The sequence below is a fragment of the Alosa pseudoharengus genome, unplaced genomic scaffold (assembly GCF_046254945.1).
Source record: "Alosa pseudoharengus isolate Yale_2024_CS ecotype anadromous, Long Island Sound unplaced genomic scaffold, YU_APseudo_1.1 YU_APseudo_1.1_scf_1, whole genome shotgun sequence".
NCBI lineage: Eukaryota > Metazoa > Chordata > Actinopteri > Clupeiformes > Clupeidae > Alosa > Alosa pseudoharengus.
Genome location: NW_027468564.1, coordinates 2,950,131 through 2,976,286, shown reverse-complemented (window position 1 = coordinate 2,976,286; position 26,156 = coordinate 2,950,131). Strand labels below are relative to the sequence as shown.

The following is a 26,156-nucleotide window of genomic DNA, read 5'->3' as shown; positions in this document are numbered from 1 at the left end:
ACAAATTTATTTGCAGATTGAATGGTTCATGTAACCTTATCATTATGCTGTTGTCAAATCCTGGTCTTAGTACTGTGCGATACCAGTCATCCATGTGGAAACACTGGTATCATTGCCTTTTTTAATTGTCCTGTTGTTGTTTTGTATGTACTGTTGGTATTGGTATGTGTATTTATTGGACCATGAGTCTGGAAATAAAAGTTGATTGACTGACAACAGTAGTCTGGCCAGGATATTGTCATTTAAAAAGTGAAGTTGCAGCCTTCAACTGATGTTGATGTTGTGTTTTGTCATGTCATGTTGTGTTTTGGCCTGATGCGCCACCCTCCACCTATCTACTAATCACAAAGTCAGTAGTGTTTCGGCATCCGGGTTGGAACCTCGTGTCAGGGGGGAGGAGGAGGGGATACACCGCTCTACAGTAAATTGAAATTGATTGCAGTACCAGTTTTGGCCACAATCTTACATATGGTTCCTTTAACATTTATTTTATATTTGGCCTGTTATGAAATCATGGACAATTTTTAGCACAGCTCATCTTTAAGAAACTCAAATAGCCTAGCCTAGATGCATGCTTAGCATTTTGTGATCATTAAAGGGACACCAGGCAACGTTGTTCGTGTTAATTACCCATCTTCGTAAGTTGGTATATGGTTAAATGACTCATTACAGGGCGAATGAAGACTCTCTCGCCCGCCCCTACTGCCTGTAGGCAGAATATCCCGCTTGCAAGTTCAGTGTATCGTACTCGCCGACCGAAGCAGGATCAGTTTACAGCACAGAGGCAGGCTAACGAAACGCTAGCGATTGTTGCAAACGTGTGTATAATGGCAGAGCCGGCGAAGAAGCAGCGGAAACCCTTGATGGAAGATGCAAAGAAAAAGAAAAGAGCTTCAGACCGAGCAAGGGGGAGAAAAAGCATCAGGCTTGCCTGGTGTCCCTTTAAGGCTAATTTCACAAACTCTTAGTCAGCTGTATATCCTCTGATTTTAATATTTACCGATATCTTGGCAATATTTGTAACATTTATTTTGTATTTGGCCTGTTATGAAATCATATGGAAAAATTTAAACACATTGTGAAACTTAAAGCCCAAATTTGGAGACATGCATGTCGAAATATGCTGCAAATTCAAAACCAGATTACTCTGGAACGGCTAACTGCTTTACACCTTTGTGTTCGGTAAAGTCTGCTGTTTATTTTGATATATGGTTGTCGTGTGTTGAACGAAGGGTTCATGAAGTATTCCACCGAGATGAATGGGTAGAGAAATAGGCGCAGAACCTAGAATTTATGATTCAATTTAATAATATTGTCTCGTGAACATCGTTTAAAAGCTGAGAAAAAGCTTTTTCATGTGATGTGATACTTGTGATGTCTGTATGATGAGTAGGCTACTTAGCGAGTAGTTCAACTGAGAAGAATGGGTGAATTTGGACGCACTTTCTTTCTTGCCGTGCGCTGCCACTTTCTCCACTACATGCTACTATACCGCTGCGTCGACGTTACTTCCGTGATTTGGGAAAAGCCCGTAAAAGTCCTGGCAGGAAGCATGCATAATGATGTAGATCCAGGAATGCACTAATATTTTGTTCGTAGTACCAGTTTACAACTTTGTGTTAACTAATAATTGTTGCAAAAAAAATATATTAAAAACTGGGATATACCAAAAAACATTGATGTAATCGTTTCCTGCCAGGACTTTTATGGGCTTTTCCCAAATCACGGAAGTAACGTCGACGCAGCGGTATAGTAGCAGATAGTAGCATCCATCAGGCAAGTGTTATTTAAATAAACTCCTGGTGTACTTTTCAATGCCTCGTTTTATGGGTAAAGAACATAGTTGTACTACTGTAGAAGTTTCGTACCATTCAGGGCATTATTAGTGGGGTAATTTACGAGATAAAAGTTGGTTCCATTAGGCCTGGAGAAAGTCATTCGTTTCTGACAGCGCTACTCGACCAGGGTTTGACCAAGGGAAAACACGTTCTGGGAGGGTGTTTGGCTCGGGGTCATGGTGCAAAGGACCCTAGGGTGAAATTACTCCGAACCATCGCTTTAATGATGTAATTAAGCAACATTACACAAGTTGTGTTGATAAAGGATATCCCCATGGCTGTAATTCGAAGGCAATTACTATTTACCAACCCCATGACAACTTGTGTCACTGCTTTTACACAACAGTTCCATCATCAACTCATTTAGTTTCAAGATACAAAATTGTGTTTTCTATCGTTTATTTAGATTTCATCTTCCACCCCAAAAAATAGTTCTAATCTTTGCCTTGTTGTTACATTGCTTGGCAACGGGAAACACCACATGAGACGGACGTTCAAGGGGGTAGGTAAGCGATTGGAAAGCGTATAACATAATATATAACCTAATATTGAAATTATTTGACTAAGGGTTCCCTGGTAAAAGATGGGTGAACGTACGTTCAAGGGGGTAGGCAAACGTTTGGAAAGCGTATAGCATAATATATAACCTAATATTGAAATTATTTGACTAAGGGTTCCCTGGTAAAGATGGGTGAAAATACAATATTTCAAGTTATCTTCATGCAAAAGGCAACTGAAAAAGTTGACATTAAACATAAAATTGACATAAAACATAAAGTTGACATTGACATAAAGCTGAGAGACATGAATGTGGAATGAGCTCATGCTACAGCTACAGCTCATGCTCAGACTACAGTGTAGTTGGTTCTTCTAGCAGAGCCTCCTCTTTGACAAGTGCTTGTATTTACTTGATTATGGTAAATATAAGTAAGTATATACTCTTTTGATCCTGTGAGGGAAATTTGGTCTCAGCATTTATCCCAATCTGTGAATTAGTGAAACACACTCAGCACACAGTGAGCACACACTAATCCCGACGCAGTGAGCTGCCTGCTACAGCGGTGCTTGTGGAGCAGTGAGAGGTTGGGTGCCTTGCTCAAGGGCCGTTCCTATTGGTCGGGGTTCGTACCTGCAACCCTCCAGTTACAAGTCCGAAGCGCTAACCAGTAGGCCACGGCTGCCCCTAAATCTGGAGATTGTGTACTCCAGCCACCTCGGACCACCACTGCGTCAGAGAGAGTGAATAGTAGTCTTGTTCACTTACGACCCCAAAACAAAGAAGTTGAGACGTTGTGTAAAATGTGAACAAAAACTGAATGCAATAATCTGCAAATCTCTTAAACTCATATTTAGTTGCAAGAAGGACACAGACAACATATTAAATGTTGAAAATGACAAAGTTGACTATTTAATGTAAAATATATGCTAATTTTGAATTTGATACCGGCAACATGTTTCAAAAAAAGCCTCTCTGGGATGCGTTTTTCATACCTATTCATGTTACCAGTTATCTTAATTAGTTTTCTTTGTCATTACACATCTTTTCCAGCATTTTGTTGCCCCCGTCCCAACTTTTCTTAAAGCGTTTGTTGCTGGTATCAAATTCAAAATGAGCATATATTTCCAATAAAATAGTAAAATGTGTAATTTTTAACAGATTGTCTTTGTCCTTTTTTGCAGCTAAATATGAGTTTATGAGATTTAGATTATCACATTGAGTTTTTATTTGCATTATATACATTTTCTGATTTGGGGTTGTAAAAGCTCAGGTCTTATAACCAAAACAATACAGGACAGCCGTGGCCTACTGGTTAGCACTTCGGACTTGAGCAAGGCACCTAACCCCTCACTGCTCCCTAAAACTGCTGTTTTTGCAGGCAGCTCTCTGCGCCGGGATTAGTGTGTGCTTCACCTCACTGTGTGCGGAGTGTGTTTTACTAATTCACGGATTGGGATAAATGCAGAGACCAAATTTCCCCTCACGGGATCAAAAGAGTATATATACTTATATATATATTCCTGTGGAACGCCTGAATTGTCAGTGTTGCATGTCCAAAACCCAGTCGTCAGTGATGCATGGATGTTGTGTGTTTGCAATGTGTTTGAGTGCTGTGTTGCATGTCCAAAATCCAAAGTAAGAATGGCCCTCCCAAGGGGAGAGGATGCAGCAGCCCTTTTAACTGGACTCCTGCGCACAGGTGCAGCTCATCAGCTCGTTAGCTCCTGCGCACAGGTGCAGCTCATTAGCTCCTGAGGTCTCCTGACACACACACAGTTACTCACTCATATGCACTCAGTCACTCACTCACACACACTCACTCTCTCTCTCTCTCTCTCTCTCTCACACACTCTCTCTCACACACTCACTCACTCAGTCACTCACTCAGTCACTCACTTGTAGACAAGACAGACAGAAAACGAGCAGAAGGCCTAACAGGCCGTCACAATGATAATAGACTTTTATGTCAGTTATTGTTGAAATGTGTAAATGAATTCAACACCAGCCTCTACACTGCCTCACCTTTCCTTGAATAAATAGCTAAATCTTCTTGGCTTCACTCAAAATCAATTCAATATAAACAATAATAGCCAATTGTAACATTTTCATACCTATTTTACATCACGTAGGCCATAGGCTAAAATGTGTTGATGCCGTCACAATTGAACACGGTCTTTGCGCCAACATTTGCACTGCAGTCCTCAGCTCCTAAACTGACCTGTCCCCTACAGACCCCGTGTCTCTGGCCCAGATGAAGAGGGTATCAGTGGTTCTGGTGGACTGCTGTAGAACACAAGGACGACGAGGGAATGAGGAGGAGATGCAGACGCAGACCAACAGAGATGCACATCAGATTGAGACCAGTAAGATACACACACACACACACACACGCACCCACATATTAATCTGTGACTGTGTTAAAAGGGCTGAACCCAGACAAAATTATTCTAATCTAATTCTTACAATTTTCCCATTTAAATAGGGCAAACTGTAGTAGGGTTTTCAACATTGGATTTTTTTCATCACCGATAGTCGACGCTCCTCAATCGCCTATACATCGTTAAGCGATAAGAAAATGTAGGCCCATTTAGAACGGATAAGTGACAGTCGCATAAATACTTTTTTTAAGTGCAAACAATTCACTACTTATGTAAATAACGAGCAAGAAGTTGTCAGATGTCTTGCTTGCGTGGTGGACAACAAAACTAAACTAACATTTTATCCTCCAGCTCAAATGCGCTTAAATGGCAGGTCTGGCAGCCTATGTTTCTCGTAAGATGATAAATATTTTTGAAATCAGGGCAGGCACACTTTCAAATATATAAGCACATTAGAGTGCTGGAACAAAAAAATCTGTTCCAGTCTAACTGATTATAACCAACCAACCAAATTGTGTCAAACTAACCTATATAGGCTTTAGCCTATTCCAACCATGCATTAAGCAGACAACCTCAATGATTTTTATTCCGAAATAGCATGTCAGCTGTGGATTTAGTCGTGTTTAAGTCACTCTGGAGTATAAGTCGTATCAGTCAAAAATTTGTTGTGAAGAGGAAAAAAGCCATATAAAGTCACACGGGACTATAAGTCTTTAGAAATGTATTTCACACAATCCAAGACCAAGAACAAACATTTAATCTGGAAAGGCAAGTTAGGAAAGGCTGAATAGGTGTCTGGTGTGTTAACGTAACACATTAACAGTTATTCAGCTATACAATTTAGCCAATTTGATGTTGGTTAGCTTGGCCACAAAGACATTAAAATGGCAGTTTGCTGTGATGAGTCTCCTTTCGGCCAGATGTGGACATTTATTTGCTTACCCTTGTTTGAACTCAATGCCGTTGTCCCTTGCTGTGTAATTTGTGAGCTAGACGCTAGCGGTTAGCGAAATCTAGCAGTTGGCTTTTTTGGTGTTGAACCTGGGAGGCTGAATTATTATAAGTCACAGCACCAGCCAAACTTATATAATTATATAGAAAATATGGTACGTGTCTCTGTTGGATTATATTGAAAATTCAATATAGAAATGGAAAAAGTTTTGAAACTGGATGAGTTCCAAAATCACTGAGTAATCGTGTTTAAAAATTATTAAAACTAACTGTTATAGCTTCATTCTATAATTGCTACAACATTCTATTTGTTTGTGCAGCATTGATTTCAGTTATTGAGTGGTGATGCAATAATAAGCTAAAATATTTTTCCGGTCCGGACGGCTTTCAAAGCTGCTTGTTTTTCTCCACAGACAGTAAAATTAACTTTTAAGATTGAACATTGGTCTGGGCAGTCTGCTATGTATTTTCTACTGCACAAGAGGCTTGATCAACTGGCATAGTCATGACTCAATTGGATAGTCATTCACCAGTCTGACCAACGGAACCCGGTGACATTTGCAGAGCTACGCAAAAACTCCAGGCAGGAAACTTGGTGAAAACAATGTATCGTAAACGTAAAAGCACCAATTTCTGCCCCTTTCGTTCAAAAATTTTAAAACAAAGATGATTTTTAATACTTCAAAATAAAATTTGATAACTGAACCTTATATTTTTCAGTAGCCATGGGTGTGTAGATTTGAACAAAATCTGGTTTGGTTCTTAACGGGAGCATTTACTGCCTTAAAAATCAGATTAAAAGCAGGCCGATAAAGGCCCAGCACCCTTACAAAACTGTTTACACTTCGAGTCACGGTAAAATGTAATTTTAGGTACATAGCTAATTTACATACAATTATGTGGTGATGCAATTATGTGGTGGGGGCTTGCGGTTCTTTATAGATCCGCCGTCTTTGTTTGTATAGAAATTAATATTTAGTGACATGCACAAAATAGGTGACGTTCCATTTATCAGCGATCTGCGGAAGCATCGAGCGATTTCTGCAGGTTGTGCAAAAAAACATGGAAGTGAATGGTATTTACACACACTTGATTGATTTGTTTGCTAACCTAAAAAAAACGCCGAGAGGTTAAAGGGAATTAATTGGATAGACGGTCGTGAGAGAGACTTTGCCGTCGCTCCGCTATTGTCATCGTTTTAAACCTGCCAATAGAGCGCCAGGTGGATAAGCCAGTTTGTGATTGCTGCTTCCGTTACAATTGTGCTGGGACCAGAGAAGGCGAAAATCGCCGGCAGATCAGGCTGGGTTTACCCAGTCTACTAAGCTACGCTGCTCTTAAGAAACTGCCGCTGCGCTTTCATGAAGCCTACTTGCGACGCTTATTTCAGTCATGCACTGGAAAAACATACAACTAGCTAAATTCATTTGTCTGCGTTGTGTCTATGCAGCTAATACTCTCGCCGAGTCCGATCAATCATGCTCAAACATGCATACAGTGCCCCAAAGTAGGCTACCCTGGTTATGGTCCGTTCAATTTGGTCTGTAGAAAAGAAATTGGTGTTCATTTAAAGTGGTATTAGAAAAGTCTTAAGGCTTTAGTCCAGTTCAGTGCTCTGTATCTGCGGCCGGATGGAAGTAGTGTGAAGAATTTATTTCAGATGCTATTGTATGTGCTAGGTGTGTGATGGCTGTGTCAATCATGTGGAGGCAATATGTGTGATTTTAGTGAGTTTGTTTTTGTATTGCAGTCCTGTTTCCCTACGAGAACTTATGAAGTTCACACATACCGGTAGTTTGAACGAGTTTGAATGAGTTTGAATAAATGGATGCTTTTGTTGTACTGGTACCAGTGGTGTAGTCTACACCTGAAATGGTTACCATAGAGACTTGGAATTAAGTGGTGTGGTCTATGTGATATGCAGGACTACGCAGTATACCCACTTAAAAAGCATCACCATCTTAGTATACCCATATAAAATAGGCAATGATGGGGATTAACATTTGGGGTTTATCACAGTATACTCACTACAGCTAAGTAGACTACATCTCAGTATACCCACTTCAGCTAACTACTGACTGGTACACTATGCTACTCATACGTTTGAATTCTATTTGAAGTTTAATGTTTCCTCATCAGATAATACTTAATTGCTGAATGTGGAACATCTATATGTCATTCTAAGTCCCTATGGTAACTCTTCTAGGTGTATCAGAATACCCACATACAACACAACAGAAGATCCATGGACAGAATGATGAACTCAACCTGCAACTCAAAGGAAGGCTGCACCACTGCACAGTCTGCAGGAAGAGTTTCACGGCCCTGAGAGAACTTGAGAAACACCAGCAAACACACACTGCTGGAGTTGCAAAAAAGCAGAACTCGAACAGAAACTCTGACCTGTATGGGAAGCGTTCTACACTAATTTCAACTCTTAAAACCCCAATACATTCAGGAGAGAAGCCTCATAAGTGTAGTCTTTGTGAAAAAGCATTTGTGAAGTTTGCATACCTGAAATGCCACATGCTTACACATACTGAAGAGAAGCCTCATAAATGTGTCCAGTGTGGAAATGCTTTTGCCCGATTGTCATCTCTTAACAGCCACATACTAATGCACACAGGAGAGAAGCCTCATGAATGTACCCAGTGTGGAAAGGCTTTTACAAGAATGTATTCTCTTAAGAAACATATGCTAATACACACTGGAGAGAAGCCTCATGAATGTGTCAAGTGTGGAAGAGCTTTTCTACAAATGTCAACTCTTAAAAGACACATGCTAATACACAGTGGAGAGAATTCTAATCAATGGGCCTTTTCTGAAAAGGGATCGCAACGAATTTCAGATCTGAATTCCCATATACAAACAATGCACACTGGAGAGAAGCCTCATACATGTGTCCAATGTGGGAAAGCTTTTACACAGCTGTCAACTCTTAAACACCACATGCTAATACATACAGGAGAGAAGCCTCATATATGTGCCCTGTGCGGAAAAGCATTTCCACAACAATCAAATCTTCAAAAGCATATGCTAATCCATACGGGAGAGAAGCCTCATAAATGTTCCCAGTGCGGAAAAGCATTCAGGACATCCGCACATCTCAGACGCCACATGGATGCACATACTGACAAGAGTCCTCGTGAACCTGGAGAGAATCATCACAAATGTTCCCATTGTGGAAAAGCTTTCTGGTACCTTTCAAGTCTTAAATCCCATATGGTAATTCACACAGGAGAAAAACCTTACAAATGTTCCTGTTGTGGAAAGGGTTTTCACCAGTTATCGAAACTTAAGGTCCATATGCAGACACACAGTGGACAGAAGCCGTGTAAATGTGTCCAGTGTGGAAGAGAATTTACGCACCCTGCATATATTAAAATCCATATGCTAACTCACACTGGAGAGAAGACTCATAAATGCATCCAGTGTGGAAGAGCATTTGCGCACCCTGCATATATTAAAATCCATATGCTAACTCACACTGGAGAGAAGACACATAAATGCATCCAGTGTGGAAGAGCATTTGCGCACCCTTCATATCTTAAGAAACACATGCTAACTCACACTGGAGAGAAGCCTCATAAATGTGTCCAGTGTGGAAAAGCATTTTCCGTAAGGCGTAGTCTCAAACGCCATATGCTATTACACACTAAAGAGAAAAAAGATAAAGGGGGGCGATGACTGTGCGCAAGGTGAAAATAGAGATTAAGATGGCAGGGTGTTGAAAATAGAGAGTTAAAATGACAGGGACTTGAAAAATACTGTGATAGATTTGATTAATTTAACTCTTTCCCATCCACCAGTGCAAAAAACAGTACCCACACACCGATAATGTGAAATGAATTGAAATCGTAAGTCATTACTCATGACACCAAAAAACAAGTGTGGTGTGCTGGAATATTATGTTAAGTATAACTATAAGTATACTCTTTTGATCCCGTGAGGGACATTTGGTCTCTGCATTTGTCCCAATCCATGAATTAGTGAAACACACAGTGAGGTGAAGCACACACTAATCCTGGCGCAGTGAGCTTCCTGCAACAACAGCGGCGCTCGGGGAGCAGTGAGGGGTTAAGTGCCTTGCAGCTGTGCCTACTGGTCGGGGTTCGAACCGGCAACCCTCTGGTTACAAGTCCGAAGAGCTAACCAGTAGGCCACGGCTGCCCCTATGCTGCATCCTATGTTAGGATGTTCAAAAACCCACACCTTTTAAACCCCATAACTTATGGCCACATTTTGAGTTTTGGAGCTTTGGACAAGCTGGACTATTGTAATCCACTATTAGCTGGATTACCTGCCTGTGTAGTAAGATCGCTACAGCTAATACAGAATGCTGGAGCTCACCTGGTCTTCAATCAGCCAAACAGGACACATTTAACTCCTCTCATAGTTACTCTCCATTGGCTCCCTTTAGTAGCCAGAATTAAAATTAAATCTCTCACTTTGGCCTATAGGACACTGACTGGATCTGCTCCTTATTATTTTAATTCAATGATCAAGAGTCAAGACGTACATCCCCAACCGCCCTCTGCGGTCTTCTGAAGAGTGTCTGTTGTGTCGATCAGTCATAAACACTAGGTCAAATTCAGGACTTTCTTCCTGGTTCCATGTTGGTGGAATGAGTTGTCCAGTGCTCTCCGTTCCTGTGATAGTTTTGGGTCTTTTAAGAGGGGTGTAAAGACATATCTGTTCAACATGCACTTAGTTCATTAAGCACTTCTTATGCTTTTTTTTTTATTAGGCTGTTGATTAATTTGACACTGTTGTTAATTATTGATATTCTCCATAATGTAGTCTTGCCATGCTATTGTTATTATATTATTGATTTAATGTACATTATTGTTTATGATTGCTATTTTCCCTTTTTTTCATTGTTTATTTCATTAGGCTATTAATTGAATTGACATGATTGTTTATTATTGCTATTCTACTTATTATAGTCTGAGCTCAAGGGCTTGCCTCCCGTCTACATCGGGGTAACGGTCATCGGCTCATTGGCTGAGTAGAGTGAAAGTAGATGAAGATGATCTGTGAGAAGAGTAAACGTGTGTGTCGTCATCACTCTGCTGAGTAGATAAGGATGACCTGTGAGAAGCCACTGACCACTGGAGCAGCTTTCCTTCTAAACCTGAAATAAACACACTTCATTCATGCTTTGCTATTTCATTAGAGGACCAATCCTGATAAACACACTTCATTCATGCTTTGCTATTTCATTAGAAGACCAATCCTGTCACTGCTCCAACAAGTCCAGTAAGAGTGTGAGATTCCTTCATGTCACTTGTGCTTTGTCACCACTAACACACTTCATAACTTTGTTTTGCAGGGATTGTATTATTGTGTTACATGCTCCAAATGTAAACGCTCTTTGAGCTGCATTCTGTGTATGAAAGATGCTATAAAAAATAAAGCTTATTATTATTATTATTATTATTATTATTATTATTATTATTATTATTGTATTAACTTACATTTCATTCAGGACCACTTAGTTAATTAGTCCAGATAGTTAATTATTATTTGAAATGAATAATGTGTAATTTAGTGGAGCCACCTGCCATTCTATGTGCAAACATGAAAAGCCTAAGGCAGAAGGAGCAGCAGATAAACTCCCCATGGAGTACAGAACAGACCAGGCATCAATGACAGCAACTAGACATTGATAAGGCAGATGTATGAGGAGATGGGGTACAGAACAGACCAGGCATCAATGCAGCCAGCAACTAGACATTGATAAGTCAGATGTATGAGGAGATGGGGTACAGAACAGACCAGGCATCAATGCAGCCAGCAACTAGACATTGATAAGTGAGATGTATGAGGAGATGGGGTACACAACAGACCAGGCATCAATGACAGCAACTAGACATTGATAAGGCATACTTTTTTCAAGTGCAAACAATTCACTACTTATGTAAATAACGAGCAAGAAGTTGACAGATGTCTTGCTTGCGTGGTGGACAACAAAACTAAACTAACATTTTATCTTCCAGCTCAAATGCGCTTAAATGGCAGGTCCGGCAGCCTATATTTCTCGTAAGATGATAAATATTTTTGAAATCAGGGCAGGCACACTTTCAAATATATAAGCACATTAGAAAAAAAAATCAGTTCCAGTCTAACTGATTATCACCAACCAACCAAATTGTGTCATTGTCATAGCCTACCTAAAAATAACAAAACTAACCTATATAGGCGTTAGCCTATTCCAACCATGCAACCATGCGTCAATGATTTTTATTCTGAAATAGCATTTCAGCTGTGGATTTAGTTGTGTATAAGTCACTCTGGAGTATAAGTCGTATCAGTCAAAAATTTGTTGTGAAGAGGAAAAAAGCTTATATAAATCGCACTGGACTATAAGTCTTTAGAAATGTGTTTCACACAATCCAAGACCAAGAACAGACATTTAATCTGGAAAGGCAAATTAGGCTGAATTGGCTGAATAGGTGTCTGGTGTGTTAACGTAACACATTAACAGTTATTCAGCTATACAATTTAGCCAATTTGATGTTGGTTAGCTTGGCAACAAAGACATTAAAATGGCAGTTTCTTTATAGATCCGCCGTCTTTGTTTGTATAGAAATTAATATTTAGTGACACATACACAAAATAGACCTCTCCAGAATAAGTCCCGCCTCCGTAACTTCCGTATCCATCCAACTTCCGGGCGTGGATTGTCTATGGGGAATAACATGGCGTTTCGAAATATCATACCGGTAAAACATCTGTAGGTAGCGAAGTTGAAAAAGCTGGTGGGCAGATTGGCCTACACACTTCTGCCATATAGTTTCCACTGGATTTTTTGATTGTCCGTGCCGTTTAAGTAGTATACTACTACTATAAGTAGTAGTACTAGTAGACTATACTACTCAAACGGCACCGAAAATCAAGAAATCCAGTGGAAACTAGATGGCAGAAGTGTGTAGGCCAATCTGCCCAGCAGCTTTTTCTACTTTGTCACCTACAGAGTTTGACAGGTACGATCTTTCAAAACGCCATGTTATTTCCCATAGACAATCCACGCCCGGAAGTTGGTTGGATACGGAAGTTAGGAGGCGGGATATATTCTGGAGAGGTCTATACACCAATCCGCCGCGAACTTTATGGGCGCTGCCATCTTGCCTGCCGCCATTAATGCGTGCCTGCGGAGTGTGACGGTGTGACACTTGCTAATGGCTTTTCAATGAAAGCATCCTGTCAGAGAATATCAAATAGGAGATCCTGCTCATGAAAAAATGTCAGGTGAAAGGGAACATTGGGTAGATGATGTCAGGCAGTGGCCAAAACTTACCGATTAAGGTAATTTATTGAAAACATAATGTATTAAGACGTGTATTAATTAATGACAACAATAAACCGAATGCTATCATTAGTAGCTGTGTTGCTAATATGTTCACAAGCTTCAGAAGTTGCAAATAACTATTAGCCACGACCACTTGTAGCAGTAAAATACATGTTCTTACAGGTATTCAGGATTATTTTATTAATCGTATGTATTTCATCCACTTTTAACGCACATCTTGGTCCTCCACTGGACAAGGAACTCTGTGTAATCCGTAAGCCTGTAAACATGGGCACTCAATGTGCAACAAAGGTTTGTGAATTTCACAAACGGTTTAATTCTAGGTCTGTATATTCCTACTGTTGTTAAAACAGCCGACCACACAACACGCTTTTCCCGGCATCACTGAACAGCATACGTACTAAATAAAAATTAAGAAAAAGAAGATTTCGCATCTACAGCTAACGTCTGCTACAGCCTCCTACGGGACCAACACATTATTTTGCTACTTCCTTAGCAGCAAGGCAACGCAGTAATGGCGGCGCTGCTTTACTTCCGTGTTTCGCCGGATTTGTGTATTGGTGACGTTCCATTCATCAGCGGTCTGCGGAAGCACCAATGGCATTGAGCGATTTGTGCAGGTTGTGCAAAAAAACATGAAAGTAAATGGTATTTACACACACTTGATTGATTTGTTTGCTAACCTAAAAAAGACGCCGAGAGGTTAAAGGGAATTAATTGGATAGACGGTCGTGAGAGCCGTCGCTACGCTATCGTCATCGTTTTAAACCTGCCAATAGCGCACCAAGTGGATAAGCCAGTTTGTGATTTGGTCCCAGCGCAATTGTAACGGAAGCAGTAGAGAAAGATGCACAGGTTTCCAGCCTGAGTTGCAGGGCGAAAAAGAAATCGCTGGCAGATCAGGCTGGGTTTGCCCAGTCTACTAAGCTACATAGTAGCTTAGCTGCTGCTCTTAAGAAACTGCTGCTACGCTTTCATGAAGCCTACTTGCGACGCTTATTTCAGTCATGCACTGGAAAAGCATACAACTAGCTAAATTCATTCATCTGTGTTGAATCTATGCAGCTAATACTCTCGCACGTTTGGTTTTCTGTTTAAGCTATAGGCTAACTCATCCGAACTATGCATGTGGCATACAGTATACTTAGTTGAGTGTAGCCTGATGTTGTGCGTTGCTGGTATGTTAGTGTAACTAGTGCTTTGCGCTAGTTGGTTGATAAGCAGCCTAGCATACAAAACAAACTCTGGAGTTTCTGTTTCAGTAGATGCATCTAATTTGGATAGTGTTTTCAGGGTTCCCACAGGTCATGGAATTTCTGGAATATCATGGAAATTTGTTAAGTCTGTTCCAGACATCAGTTCCAGAAGTCAGGGAATTTTATCTTTTGGGGGCAAAGTCATGGAATATCTGGGAGTTTTGTTGTGGCAGTACTTGCCAAAATACATCAATACAAATATATTTTCATGCAAAATTGGTGTATATCTGGTTATTAGCTTTACTGCTTGCTTGAGTAGATGTGGTTAGCTCAACTTTGTTTAGTCAATGCTGATTTATTTATCTCCCACTAAGTAAATGATTTTTGTAACGCTATGCGACTGGTCTTAAATCTTTGAACTATATATTATACCGGTCATTACCGCTCTATGTTCTTAAAGTATAAGTATACTCTTTTGATCCCGTGAGGGAAATTTGGTCTCTGCATTTATCCCAATCCGTGAATTAGTGAAACACACTCAGCACACAGTGAAGTGAAGCACACACTAATCCCGGCCTAGTGAGCTGCCTGCAACAACAGCGGCACTCGGGGAGCAGTGAGGGGTTAGGGGCCTTGCTCAAAGGCACTTCAGCCGTGCCAACCGGTCGGGGTTCAAACCGGCAACCCACCGGTAACAAGTCTGAAGCGCTAACCAGTAGGCTACAGCTGCCCCAAAGGAGCCACACCAATTTCAAACAGGTCTCTACAGTAGGGTCACAAGGGATCTTTTTTTTTAACAGGGACAATGCACAAATCAACATTAATCTTGTAATACAAGAGAATATGTCTTGGCCAGGTTATAGCAACAATTGCTAATTTCAACCTGTAGACCCTGGGCAGGTACGACAATGTAAACACCTTTTCCTGAGAGAGACGGTGCAAAATAGTCTAGTTAATAATTTGATTAATTAAGATATGGACACAGTGCTAGTGTGGACTGGTTTTAGACAGAATTGTTTTTGTGTTATTCTTGTTGTTTTTAAATAGCCTGCTATTATACATTTTATTTGACACTCATAATTATATATTTTTTCGGCTTATTGTAACAGTCAGAGCAGAGAAGAAAATTCATTGCAATTTGACATTTTTTGGTAGAAATATTGGAATTAACACAAATGTATGTTGATAGTTTGGAAAATGCATAATATCGGCCAGTCCGATCAATCATGCTCAAACATGCATACAGTGCCCCCAAGTAGGCTACCCTGGTTATGGTCCGTTCACTTTGGTCTGTAGAAAAGAAATTGGTGTTCATTTGAAGTGGTATTAGAAAAGTCTTAAGGCTTTAGTCCAGTTCAGTGCTCTGTATCTGTGGCCGGATGGAAGTAGTGTGAAGAATTTATTTCAGCTGCTATTGTATGTGCTAGGTGTGTGATGGCTGTGTCAATTATGTGGAGGCAATATGTGTGATTTTAGTGAGTTTGTTTTTGTATTGCAGTCCTGTTTCCCTACGAGAACTTATGAAGTTCACACATACCGGTAGTTTGAACGAGTTTGAATGAGTTTGAATAAATGGATGCTTTTGTTGTACTGGTACCAGTGGTGTAACACCTGAAATGGTTACCATAGAGACTTGGAATTAAGTGGTGTGGTCTATGTGATATGCAGGACTACGCAGTATACCCACTTAAAAAGCATCACCATCTTAGTATACCCATATAAAATAGGCAATGATGGGGATTAACATTTGGGGTTTATCACAGTATACTCACTACAGCTAAGTAGACTACATCTCAGTATACCCACTTCAGCTAACTACTGACTGGTACACTATGCTACTCATGCGTTTGAATTCTATTTGAAGTTGAATGTTTCCTCATCAGATAATACTTACAGTGGGTCCCCGTTAAGTTTGGACGGGTTCCTTCATGAATCACGCACCCCATTTTCTCAGCAGAAATGGCACAAACTGCAGTTGACACAAACAACCACAAGGTGTCACTTGGGTGCCACTACTATTTTTGATGCGACTGACTTACTGCTTCCATGACGCAGCGGGGGCACGGGAACTTAAATTGATCACGGTAGTTTAAGCTTACACTTGACAAAACATTCTAATATGAAAATGTTGATGCAATTGTTGTAAAATGGTGCAGCTCCTTTAAGAAAGCACCGTGTGCAGGGATGGAGAGAGAGAAAGCGAGAGGGCATATGTGTGTTAGAACTTAGCGTGTGGAAAACGTAGGCCTACGTGCTGTTGAGACTGAAGCGAGTCATATTCAAAATAATGCAAAAAAAAGCAATTATCCTCATTCATTGCAACCAAAGCATGCCTGCTTGCCGACGTTACAAACGAAAAATATATCAAAGCACCTTTTGCGTTTGAATGTAGCACGAAAAAATGTTTAAACAGCTGGACAAATGATTTAGCTAATTGATTATATAACCTGTACACCAGCAATTGTTGGACTTTTACCTGTACAAGTACATTGACAGTAGCCCAGCCTAACAGCATGTTGTAGGCCTACTGTAGAAATTTCACTTAAATTGCAACCGCAACACGCCTGCTTGCCGACGTTCAAACGACAACGAAAAAGATATCAAAGCAACAAGAGGGTTGAGTCTGAATGACACTGAGGGCCAGATGTACTAACGCATGTGCGCCCACTTCAGGCGTATATGTTTCGCAACGTGCATGTAAAATCATTGCGAGGTATGTACAAACAGGCTAACCTGACTATCGCCAGATGGAGGGGAAGAGTAAAGAGCGCCTAATTATGTATTCCGCAGTATGTACAAAGACTGCTCGTGAAAGCGCACATCTATTCTGCGCCTAAATACTTCCGCCTTGTCAAAGCAGGTGTTAATCCAAATTGCAGTTCAATGCGTCAATAAGAGAACCTTTCAAAGACAACAGAATCGCTATTTGGAGCACCAGTTTTGTAAGTCTTTGTACTATCAAAAGCAACCTTAACTTTCGTTGGCCTTTCGAATGTCTTACTTTCACTTTCACGTCACTCACTTAAACTTTCCTACTTGCTAGATTTGACCAATCTTCCATAGCCTACGTGCACAAGTAGTTTGTATGGTATTATTTCATGATCGCTAAACGTTTGATTCTTTTTAATGTTGTCATCAGTTAACTTCATTCAACTGTGCTTGTATGTAGGCTCTGCCATTCAGTTGTGGACGTTCGTAAATTGCGTTTATGGGCGGAGAAAGGCAGAGAAAGGCGCAGTTTACACCATGGATTGAACGATTGATAAATACGACGGAAACTTGGGTCTGACAGCGTTCGCAATCTGCGGTTTGTCCATGACGCTGATAACGCTACGTTCGCAAATGTACGTATATCTGGCCCTGAGTTTTTAGACACTGAGTTTTTGTAGTTAAGAAATATTTTCGTATAAAAAAATGGTCATTCTTCAATCTCCTTCACTGACGCCTATGGAAAAGGCTTAACGTCCCAAAACAACGATCAATGATCATCAAATTTCTCTCTCATATTGCTCCTCATAACCTCCTCTTTTCTTTTTGAGCACGTCCGAATCCCAGGACATAACGCACTGGACCTTATAATAGGCTCGAGATATAATTCCAAAGGGGGCAGATAGGGGCCACTGCACTTAAAACTTAAAAAGATGAAGCTTTCCGAACTTTGAAATTGCGATCAGTTACTGGCATCGGGTGAACGAAGCTTTTCGAAGTTGAACAGGCTATTAAAAACTATTTGCGCACCTCCATGTCACAGGAGAGACTGGGCTCTCCCTTCTATGAAAAAGACGTTAGGCTAGGCTACCTGCAAACTGGCCTATGATTTCATTGCTGAGTTTGCGGCAAAGCAAGAAAATGTTTTTTTCCTGAGTCAGGATATGGCGAGTCAGTGTCATTTATTTGTCCAATGTTAGCCTATAGATACAGACCAGTACATCTTATCAATAGTTTGAATGTTGTGTGTGTTTCTGCTCATTGACAAATACCGTTCAGCACAATGATTCATGCCCAATTAATTCCCCATGTTAAAGTGTTCGCCTTTGTTATACTATTTGGTTTCGTGATGTAGCCTATAAACACCATATGGCCAAATATGTGACTCAGCTAATGTTATAGGCTAGGCCTATACAATTGAATTTCCCCTCTTAAAGGCAAGCTGGTGTAGCTTATTAGACTAGGCTACTATTAAAATGCACCGACGGTAGCCTTGGCTATATGTAAAGTAAGCTATCACATGATTTCATGCACGTAAGTTCATGCATCTGTCAAGTTCGCACAGGGTCTCGCACCCCCTTGCGACGGCCCTGCAGCTCCTCCTAAGACAGTGAGGAAAAAGTTAAAATATGCGATAAACCCGGGAAAAGTTGACAGGTTTGTTTCGGTCCCGGTGATTATTTGTGAAATTGTGCAAACGACAGCCTTTTCAAGGCATTTCAAGGAAGGAGTCGTAGCATGCAAGCTCCCAAATTGACCCAGTAGCTTAAGGCATCAATAAATTGTTGGGACTGGGGAGGGTCATGCGTTTTTTCTCAATCACTTTGGAGGGTCATAGAAAAATTTCTTGCTGGCGAGGGAGGGTCACGTCTTTTTTGACTAACGCTCCCAAAACTCCTCCAGTAGCCCCTTAAATAAATAATGAACAGTCCCTAATTGATTATAGCCTGTAGGCCTACACCAGCAATTGTTGAACATTTACCTGTACAGGACAGTAGCCCAGCCTAACAAGCAGATGTTGAAGACGCAGTTAATCAGAAATAAATAATGTAATCTGCATCGCTTTATTGAACGAACTGCAAGCAACAAGAGGGTTGAGTTCGCTGTGAGGCCAAACCCAAGAGCAAAGTCTATCTGTTAAGGCACCCGATAGGCTATAACGAGCTGTGTGCGCCTGGAAAGACAATAGAAGATGCTTTCTGAATAGCACAGCGAAGACGGCTCTGGTCATCCCATACCCTCCCCCCACTTCCTGTAGCCTACCATTATGACTTGTTGCCGTTTTGGGACATTAAGCTTTTTCACGTTAAGCCCCCCTCCCCCACCCCCCTTCTTTCACAAGCAGTGGGGAGCGCGGTGCACAAAGTAACACTTTTTGGTAGACAAAGGAGGGTTCTCCGAGCTTCTGTCGTTTGGCCACAATCCGTTGCAACCAGGCCAGGACAGATATTTTAGAGAGAAGGAGAGACGCCGGTGCAGCTCAGATGTCTTCTTAATTTTCTTTAGACCCTATTCTTTAGTAAAAGGTGCAGAACATTATTAAACTTTGACTAACGTTTCGATGTGTCGATGTTTTTGACTAACGAACATCGAAACGTTAGTCAAAGTTTAATAATGTTCTGCACCTTTTACTGAAGAATAAAGAAAATTAAGAAGACATCTGAGCTGCACCGGCGTCTCTCCTTCTCTAACACTTTTTGGCTTTGGCTAAATATTTCTAAAATCATTTGAGTTTCACTAGTCACATGTTTTAACAAGCAACACTTGTTATTGAACTAATAACAGACGTGTGTCGAAAATTGACTTTATTTTCCATACGGAGAAATAACATCTGCAGAGTCTAACCAAGGTCAATCTTGCCAAAAAAGCCCTCAAACCTGAAAACACATGAGGCAAAAGTGCAAAACATCACAAAACTAACTAAACTAACACGCGCATATTTTTGTATTGCAATCATTGTAGCCTACAGTTGTAACAGCGCGTAACAGTCGTTTTACTCCCCGGATGCGCTCATTATAAAGAACGTTTAACGTGTCCCAAAAACAGCTATCAATTAATCACCAAACGTCTTATAAACAAGTAGGCTATTGCCAGGAGCAACATCTTGCAAAAAATTATAACAATAGGCCTAGCCCTTTATATGGCTCTGCTCCTGCCTAGATTCGAACTCAGAACTGCCTGAAAGTTGCAGACCTGTTCTGGAAATACGTGCATTAACCCACTCGACCGTCAGACAACGCTATCTGCTTCAAGTAGGCCTATTGAGTGAGGCCTATTGAGGCACAGTCTCGAATTCGTTTTTCTTTGTCATATGAATGCTGTCATTTTGTTAACATTACTGTTAAGGAGATGCTGTAGGCAAAGTCTATATTTCAACCTCGTTAGTGTAGTAAAAAAAAACAGAACTATTCACAAGGTTTCTGGGCAGCATATTTATGTTCTGTTAGCAAGCGAACTTCTCATGACTACCGACAAAGTAGCCTACTGCCAGCTGACGAAGCTCTCATTTTAAAACATTACTGAGAGACAGACACTGTACAATCAAGAAATCTTGCCACTGAATCCAAAACTATGTTTAACATTATGTACAAAGCTTAGGCTACAGTGGACTAGCATGTTGCAGGGGCTGCAAAAAACACAGAGAAACGCACTGAAAACTCGGCCAATCACAGCCCTTGCTCGGCCAATCACAGCCCTTGCTGTCTGGTTCGACCGTGGAACGCCACAGCGGACTATGCTGCCCCCAAGCGGCTGCAGTTGTACTTACATTTCACCATTCACCATGATCGTGAATGAAGTGTCAATTTTTAACTGGGACCCACTGTAATTGCTGAATGTGGAACATCTATATGTCATTCTAAGTCTCTATGGTAACTCTTCTAGGTGTATCAGAACACCCACATGTAACGCAACAGAAGATCCATGGACAGAATGATGAACTCACCCTGCAACGCAAAAGAAGGCTGCACCACTGCACAGTCTGCAGGAAGAGTTTCACGGCCCTGAGAGAACTTGAGAAACACCAGCAAACACACACTGCTGGTGTTGCAAAAAAGCAGAACTCGAACAGAAACTCTGACCTGTATGGGAAGCGTTCTACACTAATTTCCACTCTTAAAACCCCAATACGTTCAGGAGAGAAGCCTCATAAGTGTAGTCTTTGTGAAAAAGCATTTGTGAAGTTTGCATACCTGAAATGCCACATGCTTACACATACTGGAGAGAAGCCTCATAAATGTGTCCAGTGTGGAAATGCTTTTGCCCGATTGTCATCTCTTAACAGCCACATACTAATGCACAAAGGAGAGAAGCCTCATGAATGTACCCAGTGTGGAAAGGCTTTTACAAGAATGTATTCTCTTAAGAAACATATGCTAATACACACTGGAGAGAAGCCTCATGAATGTGTCAAGTGTGGAAGAGCTTTTCTACAAATGTCAACTCTTAAAAGACACATGCTAATACACAGTGGAGAGAATTCTAATCAATGGGCCTTTTCTGAAAAGGGATCGCAACGAATTTCAGATCTGAATTCCCATATACAAACAATGCACACTGGAGAGAAGCCTCATACATGTGTCCAATGTGGGAAAGCTTTTACACAGCTGTCAACTCTTAAACACCACATGCTAATACATACCGGAGAGAAGCCTCATATATGTGCCCTGTGCGGAAAAGCATTTACAAAACACTCAAGTCTTCAAAATCATATGCTAATCCATACGGGAGAGAAGCCTCATAAATGTTCCCAGTGCGGAAAAGCATTCATGACATCCGCACATCTCAGACGCCACATGGATACACATACTGACAAGAGTCCTCATGAACCTGGAGAGAAGCATCACAAATGTTCCCATTGTGGAAAAGCTTTCTGGTGCCTTTCAAGTCTTAAAACCCATATGCTAATACACACGGGTGAGAAGCCTCATCATTGTTCCGAATGTGGAAAAGCTTTTTCACAAATTTCATATCTTAAATCCCATATAGTAATTCACACAGGAGAAAAACCTTATAAATGTTCCTGTTGTGGAAAGGGTTTTCACCGGTTATCGAAACTTAAGGTCCATATGCTGACACACAGTGGACAGAAGCCGTATAAGTGTGTCCAGTGTAGAAGAGAATTTGCGCACCCTGCATATATTAAAATCCATATGCTAACTCACACTGGAGAGAAGACTCATAAATGCATCCAGTGTGGAAGAGCATTTGCGCACCCTTCATATCTTAAGAAACACATGCTAACTCACACTGGAGAGAAGCCTCATAAATGTGTCCAGTGTGGAAAAGCATTTTCCGTAAGGCGTAGTCTCAAACGCCATATGCTATTACACACTAAAAAGATAAAAGAAGGCGATGACTGTGCGCAAGGTGAAAATAGAGATTAAGATGGCAGGGTGTTGAAAATAGAGAGTTAAAATGGCAGGGTGTTGAAAATAGAGAGTTAAAATGACAGGGACTTGAAAAATACTGTGATAGATTTGATTAATTTAACTCTTTCCCATCCACCAGTGCAAAAAACAGTACCCACACACTGATAATGTGAAATGAATTGAAATCGTAAGTCATTACTCATGACACCAAAAAACAAGTGTGGTGTGCTGGAATATTATGTTAAGTATAAGTATACTCTTTTGATCCCGTGAGGGACATTTGGTCTCTGCATTTATCCCAATCCATGAATTAGTGAAACACACAGTGAGGTGAAGCACACACTAATCCTGGCGCAGTGAGCTTCCTGCAACAACAGCGGCGCTCGGGGAGCAGTGAGGGGTTAAGTGCCTTGCAGCTGTGCCTACTGGTCGGGGTTCGAACCGCCAACCCTCTGGTTACAAGTCCGAAGAGCTAACCAGTAGGCACGGCTGCCCCTATGCTGCATCCTATGTTAGGATGTTCAAAAACCCACACCTTTTAAACCCCATAACTTATGGCCCCATTTTGAGTTTTGGAGCTTTGGACAAGCTGGACTATTGTAATACACTATTAGCTGGATTACCTGCCTGTGTAGTAAGATCGCTACAGCTAATACAGAATGCTGCAGCTCACCTGGTCTTCAATCAGCCAATCAGGACACATGTATCTCCTCTCATAGTTACTCTCCATTGGCTCCCTTTAGTAGCCAGAATTAAAATTAAATCTCTCACTTTGGCCTATAGGACACTGACTGGATCTGCTCCTTATTATTTTAATTCAATGATCAAGACGTACATCCCCAACCGCCCTCTGCGGTCTTCTGAAGAGTGTCTGTTGTGTCGATCAGTCATAAACACTAGGTCAAATTCAGGACTTTCTTCCTGGTTCCATGTTGGTGGAATGAGTTGTCCAGTGCTCTCCATTCCTGTGATAGTTTTGGGTCTTTTAAGAGGGGTGTAAAGACATATCTGTTCAACATGCACTTAGTTCATTAAGCACTTCTTATGCTTTTTTTTTTTATTAGGCTGTTGATTAATTTGACACTGTTGTTAATTATTGATATTCTCCATAATGTAGTCTTGCCATGCTATTGTTATTATATTATTGATTTAATGTACATTATTGTTTATGATTGCTATTTTCCCTTTTTTTCATTGTTTATTTCATTAGGCTATTAATTGAATTGACATGATTGTTTATTATTGCTATTCTACTTATTATAGTCTGAGCTCAAGGGCTTGCCTCCCGTCTACATCGGGATAACGGTCATCGGCTCATTGGCTGAGTAGAGTGAAAGTAGATAAAGATGATCTGTGAGAAGAGTAAACGTGTGTGTCGTCATCACTCTGCTGAGTAGATAAGGATGACCTGTGAGAAGCCACTGACCACTGGAGCAGCTTTCCTTCTAAACCTGAAATAAACACACTTCATTCCTGCTTTGCTATTTCATTAGAGGACCAATCCTGATAAACACACTTCATTCATGCTTTGCTATTTCATTAGAGGACCAATCCTGATAAACACACTTCATTCATGCTTTGCTATTTCATTAGAGGACCAATCCTGATAAACACACTTCATTCATGCTTTGCTATTTCATTAGAAGACCAATCCTGTCACTGCTCCAACAAGTCCAGTAAGAGTGTGAGATTCCTTCATGTCACTTGTGCTTTGTCACCACTAACACACTTCATAACTTTGTTTTGCAGGGATTGTATTATTGTGTTACATGTTCCAAATGTAAACGCTCTTTGAGCTGCATTCTGTGTATGAAAGATGCTATACAAATAAAGCTTATTATTATTTTATTATTATTGTTATTATTATTAACTTACATTTCAGTCAGGACCACTTAGTTAATTAGTCCAGATAGTTAATTATTATTTGAAATTATAATGTGTAATTTAGTGGAGCCACCTGCCATTCCATGTGCAAAACATGAAAAGCCTAAAGGCAGAGGGAGCAGCCAGATAAACTCCCCATGGAGTACAGAACAGAGCAGGCATCAATGCAGTCAGCAACTAGACATTGATAAGGCAGATGTATGAGGAGATGGGGTACAGAACAGACCAGGCATCAATGCAGTCAGCAACTAGACATTGATAAGTCAGATGTATGAGGAGATGGGATACAGAACAGAGCAGGCATCAATGCAGTCAGCAACTAGACATTGATAAGGCAGATGTATGAGGAGATGGGGTACAGAACAGACCAGGCATCAATGCAGTCAGCAACTAGACATTGATAAGGCAGATGTATGAGGAGATGGGGTACAGAACAGACCAGGCATCAATGCAGTCAGCAACTAGACATTGATAAGGCAGATGTATGAGGAGATGGAGTACAGAACAGACCAGGCATCAATGACAGCAACTAGACATTGATAAGGCATACTTTTTTCAAGTGCAAACAATTCACTACTTATGTAAATAACGAGCAAGAAGTTGACAGATGTCTTGCTTGCGTGGTGGACAACAAAACTAAACTAACATTTTATCTTCCAGCTCAAATGCGCTTAAATGGCAGGTCCGGCAGCCTATATTTCTCGTAAGATGATAAATATTTTTGAAATCAGGGCAGGCACACTTTCAAATATATAAGCACATTAGAAAAAAAAATCAGTTCCAGTCTAACTGATTATCACCAACCAACCAAATTGTGTCATTGTCATAGCCTACCTAAAAATAACAAAACTAACCTATATAGGCGTTAGCCTATTCCAACCATGCAACCATGCGTCAATGATTTGTATTCTGAAATAGCATTTCAGCTGTGGATTTAGTTGTGTATAAGTCACTCTGGAGTATAAGTTTTATCAGTCAAAAATTTGTTGTGAAGAGGAAAAAAGCTTATATAAATCGCACTGGACTATAAATCTTTAGAAATGTGTTTCACACAATCCAAGACCAAGAACAGACATTTAATCTGGAAAGGCAAATTAGGCTGAATTGGCTGAATAGGTGTCTGGTGTGTTAACATAACACATTAACAGTTATTCAGCTATACAATTTAGCCAATTTGATGTTGGTTAGCTTGGCAACAAAGGCATTCAAATGGCAGTTTCTTTATAGATCCGCCGTCTTTGTTTGTATAGAAATTAATATTTAGTGACACATACACAAAATAGGTGACGTTCCATTCATCAGCGGTCTGCGGAAGCACCAATGGCATTGAGCGATTTGTGCAGGTTGTGCAAAAAAACATGAAAGTAAATGGTATTTACACACACTTGATTGATTTGTTTGCTAACCTAAAAAAGACGCAGAGAGGTTAAAGGGAATTAATTGGATAGACGGTCGTGAGAGCCGTCGCTACGCTATCGTCATCGTTTTAAACCTGCCAATAGCGCGCCAGGTGGATAAGCCAGTTTGTGATTTGGTCCCAGCGCAATTGCTCAACTGCTGCTACGCTTTCATGAAGCCTACTTGCGACGCTTATTTCAGTCATGCACTGGAAAAGCATACAACTAGCTAAATTCATTCATCTGTGTTGAATCTATGCAGCTAATACTCTCGCACGTTTGGTTTTCTGTTTAAGATATAGGCTAACTCATCCGAACTATGCATGTGGCATACAGTATACTTAGTTGAGTGTAGCCTGATGTTGTGCGTTGCTGGTATGTTAGTGTAACTAGTGCTTTGCGCTAGTTGGTTGATAAGCAGCCTAGCATACAAAACAAACTGTGTGGAGTTTCTGTTTCAGTAGATGCATCTAATTTGGATAGTGCTTTCAGGGTTCCCACAGGTCATGGAATTTCTGGAATATCATGGAAATTTGTTAAGTCTGTTCCAGACATCAGTTCCAGAAGTCAGGGAATTTTATCTTTTGGGGGCAAAGTCATGGAATAATCTGGGAGTTTTGCTG

General features: G+C 40.6%; 1 protein-coding gene across 2 annotated transcripts in view; it reads left to right on the top strand.

The window, feature by feature from the left end:
• LOC143120476 (uncharacterized) overlaps nucleotides 1-24,062 on the top strand; it is a 33,497-nt gene extending 9,435 nt beyond the window's left edge. The window contains exons 3-4 of one of the 2 annotated variants that reach the window (XM_076281376.1): nucleotides 4,569-4,700; nucleotides 20,766-24,062. In XM_076281376.1, the coding sequence (XP_076137491.1) occupies nucleotides 4,569-4,700; nucleotides 20,766-22,267 (1,634 nt within the window). In that variant the 3' untranslated portion in view covers nucleotides 22,268-24,062. Of the gene's footprint in view, nucleotides 1-4,568; nucleotides 4,701-7,872; nucleotides 11,060-20,765 lie in introns of those variants that run through there. The other variant, XM_076281377.1, reaches the window with a different exon arrangement.
• The last annotated feature ends 2,094 nt before the right edge of the window (nucleotides 24,063-26,156 follow it).